This window comes from Clinocottus analis, unplaced genomic scaffold (assembly GCF_023055335.1).
Source record: "Clinocottus analis isolate CAN_PGR_092001 unplaced genomic scaffold, fCliAna1.0.p SCAF_32, whole genome shotgun sequence".
Taxonomy (NCBI): Eukaryota; Metazoa; Chordata; class Actinopteri; order Perciformes; family Cottidae; genus Clinocottus; species Clinocottus analis.
In genome coordinates this window covers 275,001-282,500 of record NW_027176065.1, presented here as the reverse complement: position 1 = coordinate 282,500, position 7,500 = coordinate 275,001, and the positions used below count along the sequence as shown (strand labels likewise).

Below are 7,500 nucleotides of genomic sequence, written 5' to 3'. Positions count from 1 at the left end.
CTCGTGACCTCGTGACCTCTGACTTCCACATCATTGGTGACCAACCTAAATATGTATTAGGATTAGATTATATGGAGATTAATCGCTTTGGAGAGCTAAAGAGTCGTGGAAGCAGCTCAAAGACCTGAATAGCAACTAAATAAGTATTTAAAAAGAAATGTTTTTGTCATTCGTGGAAGAGAAAAAAAAAGGAGCTTTATGGCACTTTCATATCTGAATATGAAGCTACAGCTAAGTGATGGTTAGCTTAGCTTAGCATAAAGACTGGAAACGAAGGGAAACTGCTAGCGTTCCGCCAACCAAAAGGAAGGGATGGGAATATTTTGGGACTTTCGCGACTGGGTTTGATTCCAATTGTATTCAAGAAAAACTTTATCATCAATGTGCAATAAGTGTTTGTTTTTTGGGACCTGTCAATCAAATCAATCATAAAAGAACACAATGAATATAAAGACTAAAACAGTTGAGACAGTGATCACCGACTATCATCATCAATCTGATTCAGACTCAAATATGTCAGTAAACTTAATATATTTTTGTTTTTGGAGTTTTGTTTTGGGCTTTGAGGAAGTTGTGATGGAGACAGTCTTCATGAAATATGTAACTTATGGCATCTTTCTTTTCTCCTACTGATTCAATAAAATAATGTATTGATGGATCAAAACTCTATCACGACAACCCAAACACACGTCACACACTCCGCTTGGCCGATCTAATCCTGACCTAAAAGCTAAACATGTGACCCTGAATGTCATATTCCTAGAAAATAATCCAACCTGTGTATTAATCCCACTTTTACTTTACTTCATTTTCTTCTGATCTTTCTCTGATTTCAGGAGGCGAGAAGTTCTTGAAATCAGTTAACCTGCACACACACACACACACACAAACACACACACACACACACACACGCGCACACACACACACACAAAGAGTAATCTGAAAGTGCTTCTCGCTCATGGTCACGGACAAAGGCAGGAGGCAGGGCTCGGCTACGGCTCAGGAACTTGACTTTTAGAGAGAAAAGAACAAAAGACGAGGAAGAAGAGGAGGAAGAGGAGGAGGAGGAGGAGGGAGCTTCAGATTTCCCTGCTGGGCCACAGGATGGAAAGTTCCTCTGATTTTCAGCTCAGAGGGAACTCTGCGTGAAGACGTGTGTCGTGTTTTCAACGGTGTGACTTTGATGTTTTAAATATTCTTTTTGCTCGGAACTGGGGACAAACATCTTAACATGTGCACAAAGTTAAAAACAACAACAACAACAACAACGTCGGAGTATTTTAAAATGAACCAAAGCCATTATCCAGATGTACAGGAGCACGGATCAACTCACTGTCGGCTCTGAAGGAGACGGCCAGCCTGCGACCTCCATCCGACTGCACCTGAGAGAGAGAGAGAGAGAGAGAGAGAGAGAGAGAGAGAGAGAGAGAGAGAGAGAGAGAGAGAGAGAGAGAGAGAGAGAGAGAGAGAGAGAGAGAGAGAGAGAGAGATCAAACAAGCTGTATTGGTTATTTAGGCAACAATGTTTCAAACATATGATCTATACATATTGATACTGAATGTTCCGAAATCTGCAAGTTCTTATTGACTTATTTAGCAATTTTAATATTTAATACATATGATATTTAGTACAGGTGAAGCGCGATGAGGAGTGACATGAAGCGAAGGTGTGAACGCCGGCTCCCCCGTGAGCTACGATTACCCAGAATCCCTTTCACCGTGTCCCCGCACAAAAGACCCGGAGTCTCATGAGGCATATTTCAGCAGAGCGAGATTTACAGCTTTGACCCGTGTTTTCATGTCGCACTGACACACACACACACACACACACACACACACACACACACACACACACACACACACACACACACACACACACACACACACACACACACACACACACACACACACACACACACCACCTTGTTACAGAGGTGTCAGACTGTGGTCACACACAACACACAGACACACACCTGAAACCAATCAGACAGACTCCCCACTGAGTGTGTGTGTGTGTGTTATAGAAAGTGTGCCGTGCTTATTAGCAGTTACTGTGTAGCCCAACAACCCACACACACACAAACACACACACACACACACAAACACACACACACGTTTGTAATTATATACTTGTGAAGACCCTCGTTGCCTTTTGAAGAACTTTCCAAACTTTCTAAAAATGTCCCTTTAAAAAGACAGAAAAACCTTTGATCCCGTCACGTTTTTTGTTTTTGCCTTTTATACACGTTGTCTTCAGTTTGCCTTCCGCTGCTGACCTTTGACCTTTTGACCTCTGACCTTTGGAGGTTTGCGTGCTGCTGCGTGCACAGACGTCCTGCTGGCAGCTTGAAATGGGAAGGCTAATTAAAATCAAGGAAAAGGTTGGTTTTTTCACTGACGGCACAAAAAGACAAAACTGAGACACTTCCTGCTGGAGCCGGATTTAAATTAAAAAATAGAATTTAAAAGGTCGAGTTGCAGTTTACATTCATGTGTTTGTGCAAAATGTCGTCATTTGATCTTGTTCTCCCGTCGATGTCTCAAATATATGAATTCAAACATGTTTTGTTTGGTCAGAGACACAAAAACGCTGCTGGAATCGTTCGACTGGAGATGCTCCCGTACTACTGGGTACTGATACTAGTACTCAGCCACTAGTACTAGAGTACTCAGCCACTAGTACTATAGTAATTAGTCACTAGTTAAGGGCTAATTATTATTATTATTCTAGTGACACTTGTTTTTCATGATCAAAATGTCCTACAGTACTACAGTACTCAGCCACTAGTACTATAGTAATTAGTCACTAGTACTCGTCCACTACTACTATAGTACTCGTACTATAGTACTCGGCCACTAGTACTCGTACTATAGTACTCGGCCACTAGTACTCGTACTATAGTACTCGGCCACTAGTACTCGTACTATAGTACTCGGCCACTAGTACTCGTACTATAGTACTCGGCCACTAGTACTCGTACTATAGTACTCGGCCACTAGTACTCGTACTATAGTACTCGGCCACTAGTACTCGTACTATAGTACTCGGCCACTAGTACTCGTACTATAGTACTCGGCCACTAGTACTCGGCCACTAGTACTCGTACTATAGTACTCGGCCACTAGTACTCGTACTATAGTACTCGGCCACTAGTACTCGTACTATAGTACTCGGCCACTAGTACTCGTACTATAGTATTCCACCTATAGTACTCGGCTACTAGTATAGTGTAGTAATCATCCTATAGTACTTGGCCACTAGTATACTATAGTAATCATCCTATAGTACTCGGCCACTAGTAGACTATAGTAATCATCCTATAGTACTCGGCCACTAGTATACTATAGTAATCATCCTATAGTACTCGGCCACTAGTATACTATAGTAATCATCCTATAGTACTCGGCCACTAGTATACTATAGTAATCATCCTATAGTACTCGGCCACTAGTATACTATAGTAATCATCCTATAGTACTCGGCCACTAGTAGACTATAGTAATCATCCTATAGTACTCGGCCACTAGTATACTATAGTAATCATCCTATAGTACTCGGCCACTAGTAGACTATAGTAATCATCCTATAGTACTCGGCCACTAGTAGACTATAGTAATCATCCTATAGTACTCGGCCACTAATATACTATAGTAATCATCCTATAGTACTCGGCCACTAGTAGACTATAGTAATCATCCTATAGTACTCGGCCACTAGTAGACTATAGTAATCATCCTATAGTACTCGGCCACTAGTAGACTATAGTAATCATCCTATAGTACTCGGCCACTAGTAGACTATAGTAATCATCCTATAGTACTCGGCCACTAGTACTGGCCCATGGCCTCGAGCCAGACTTCTTTACAACTGACAATTTTTGAAACTGAGAAAGACACTTTTCTTCCTTCCTGTTGCCAGGTGTTTCTGACTAGTAATGATCATTATCCTCCCTCAAAACACACACACACACACACACACACACACACACACACACACACACACACACACACACACACACACACAGACTTGAGTCACATCAGTAAGCAACTGAAGAAAAGAAGTTAAAGAAAAGAGACGTTTCTAATCTTTAATCAGTAACAAAAAAAGATCTGAAAAGCAGCTGAAATGTTACAGGTTCAACTCCTGAGAGGAGTGAACTACAAAACTACAAAAACACACCGGAGGCAGAATTTCCCTCGGGAATCCCCAAACACACACACACACACACACACACACACACACACACACAGTTATGTGGTAATCAGGCAGCTAATTGCAGCCTCTTCTAGCTGCACATCGACAGCAATTAATCACATTGCTGGAGGCGAGGAAAGAGGGAAGGAGGCGAGGGAGAAAAAGAAGAGAGGAACCATAAGAGGAGGATTCAGAAAAAAGGGGGAAGCGAAGGATGCTGGGAGAAGTAATCACCGACCCCGCAGAGGAGGAAGGAAGTGAGGAAGAAGAGACGGAGCGATCTGATTAAACAGGAACTCCTTCAATTACAGCGATCAGGGTTCACGTAGCAGACTTCTCCTCTCGCTCATTTTGTTTGGGGCGACCGGACCGGTTCCAGATGTGGGACAGAGAACACACACACACACACACACACACACACACACACACACACACACGCTGACCTTTAATCAACAAGCCGCTCATGAGCCGAGGTACAATCAGCTACAACGACTCCGTTTAGAGAATCAGGATTAGAGCTTTTTTTTTATTAGAACTTTTTTGTTGTTGTTAAAAGGCCCAAAAATTCACTTTTTCCACTGAGTGCATTGAGGATCAGAGACGGAAACGAAATAAGTATCGAAAGCTCCGATACATCAGTGAAAACATCGATTACTTTTCATCTGAAGAAATGCGTTTTCACTTTATTTTGAAATTCACACGACGCGTCTGTGTCACCGTGCTGCAGAGCCTCGGACTGAAATAGTCACATGACGTCATAGTTTAGTTGCCGTAAATGTAACCGGTTGTGTTAAAAGAACTCACGGTATCTGACGCCCGACAGCGGACGTCTCGCGTGTTTGATCTGCGGCACAGAGCGACAACAGTTTTGTTATTTTGTCGTCCGATGTGTCACCGACTTCACCGACGAGCTCCACGAGTCAAAATGTGTTTTTTTTTAATGAAGACGTTCGTTTGTGACGGAACAAAGCGTTGTGCATCCAGTTCAACTGCCATGAAGAAGCCAACGTGTGTGTGTGTGTGTGTGTGTGTGTGTGTGTGTGTCAAGTTGATGAGGGTCTTGTTCTTGCAAAAGCCTCAGGGCCCCAAAAAAACAACCTCTAAATGTCTTCCTGTCTCTTACACACGGTTACAAACACTACCACATGTGTGTGTGTGTGTGTGTGTGTATATGTGTATGTGTATGTGTGTGTGTGTGTGTCCACTCGACTCGTAATCAAAACGTCAGGTCAAAGTTCTGTTGGTACGGTTTTGTTTTATCGTTACTGTCAATATATCAATATGCGTCAATGCAAACTTATGAGCAGCTCTGATCACATGATGCATCACCATCATCATCATCACAAGAAAAACTAGTTTTTTTTAGGCCCACTCTTGAGTCTTAAGTCTCGTTATTAACAAACACACAAAAGGTAAAATAATCCAGTGTTAAATATCAATGAACTGATTTTTTTTTTTTTTTTTTAAAACGAGTAATCACATAAAATAAAAATCCCGTCTGATCTCAGATCTGCAGCTCCAGCGGAGGAACGAGGCCCGGAAGAAAAAGCTGGAAACAAAAGTGAGGTGCAACAATGCAAACTGTGTGTGTGTGTGTCTGTGTGTGTGTGTGTGTGTGTGTGTGTGTGTGTGTGTGTTCGGGGGCAGCCAACCAGAGTTTTCCCACCGTAGGAACAAAACCTGCAGCTTCCTCCTCCTGCATGACTGCTCCTCAATGACCCCCCTCCACTCTCTTCTTCATCACTCCTCCTCCTCCTCCTCTTGCTCCTCCTCTTCCTCACACAGGAGGAGCTGCTCCTGCTGTGACACTTTGACAAATCCTGACTTTCTTTGAGCGGCTCTCAAACCGACGTCACTCAACTCGAGCGCCGGCAAGAATGTGCAAATGTGAAATAAGAAAAAAAAAAAAAAAAGAGAGAGATGTCGTCACGCGACCAGAACCGACCGTCACCAACAGAACCAGCGTGACTGAGACCGAGCCGGAGAACAGAAAACATGCAAACGTCTTCTAGACCGAGAGGGACGTCTATGAAGGGAGATTTGTGTCTTTTTTGCCCGAGCAAATTTGTTGTGTGAGTAAATCTTTGCTCACAAAAAAAAAAATTGGTCTCAAAAATTTTTTTTTTCTCAAACACCCTCTCAAAAAAAAGCTCTAAAAAAAAAAAAAAAAAAAAAAAAAAATTGCTCTCAAAATTTTTTTTTTTTTTTTTAAATTAAAAAAAATGCTCTCAAAATTAAAATTTGCTGTAAAAAAAGTGCTCTGAAAAACAACTTTTAATCCAAAAAGTTACAGGTTGCGTTGTGGTCGTAGTGGGCGGGGCTTGCGCCGCTGAATGAGTTTCTATTGGTGCTCATGTTGTGGACACCTGGAGATGCTCAGAGGGAAACTCGTCCCCTCATCAGCTTTGGAGAACTACAAGTACCAGAGACACATGGAGGACCGAGTGTGTACTAACGCTACGCAATTATTCTTTTAGAGCTTTTCTTTTTCTTTGAAAGCAATCGTTTTTCAGCAAATTTCATTTTTGAGACCAAATTTTAGGTTTGAGAGCTTTTTTTTTTTTGGAGGACATTTTTTTTTGAGAGCGAATTCTTTTTTTTTTTAGAACAATTTTTAGAGCAAATTTCCTTTTTGAGAGCAAGTTTTAGTTTTCAGATCATTTTTTTTCGAAATAACATCTGCTTTTTTATTCCACTCACCTACGTATGAGAATTTCAATCAAAACAGAGGAAAATCTTCTAACAGCAGCTTCACATTTCTACACACATAAAAACTTTAAGAGCTTCATCTTGCAAAAAAAAAAACTACTTCTTCATGCACCAGTTTAGTTTAGTGAGATAATCACTAATAACTGCACCGATCCGACACCAGACACGAGATGTCCGGGCCTAGATTATAAAAATAATTATTCAGAGCCACCACATCTGTCGTCTCTTTAGTGGACAAACAGACAGTAGCGGAAATCCTTCCCCCTTTATTTCCCCTTCACCTCGTCTTTACCGAAGAAGAAATATTTCCCCTATAAAGTGTTTGAAGCGGGAGGCGGACTCTCCACCTCCTTCCATCTGATGCGTTCGCCAGAAAGCACACGTGTTTCACATCGGACGCCCCAAACGCATCCGTGACGTCTTCCGTACGGTTTCTCCCGACGTCGGAAACGCTCCGAAAGCCCCAGAACAGGAGGACCGGACACGTGACGCAAGTTACAGCTGGGAAACGACGAGAGAGAGAAGGATGGAGATGGAGAATCCAGAGAAAGAGAGGACGGAGGTGGAGTGATTCTGGTGCGTCTCCCTCTCTCCGC

The 7,500-nt window shown here is 42.3% G+C and overlaps 1 protein-coding gene across 1 annotated transcript in view; it reads right to left on the bottom strand.

The window, feature by feature from the left end:
- il17rd (interleukin 17 receptor D) overlaps nt 1-7,500 on the bottom strand; it is a 24,903-nt gene that overhangs the window by 14,317 nt on the left and 3,086 nt on the right. The window contains exon 2 of the mRNA XM_068595917.1: nt 1,334-1,382. Within this exon, the coding sequence (XP_068452018.1) occupies nt 1,334-1,382 (49 nt within the window). The remainder of the gene's footprint in view (nt 1-1,333; nt 1,383-7,500) is intronic.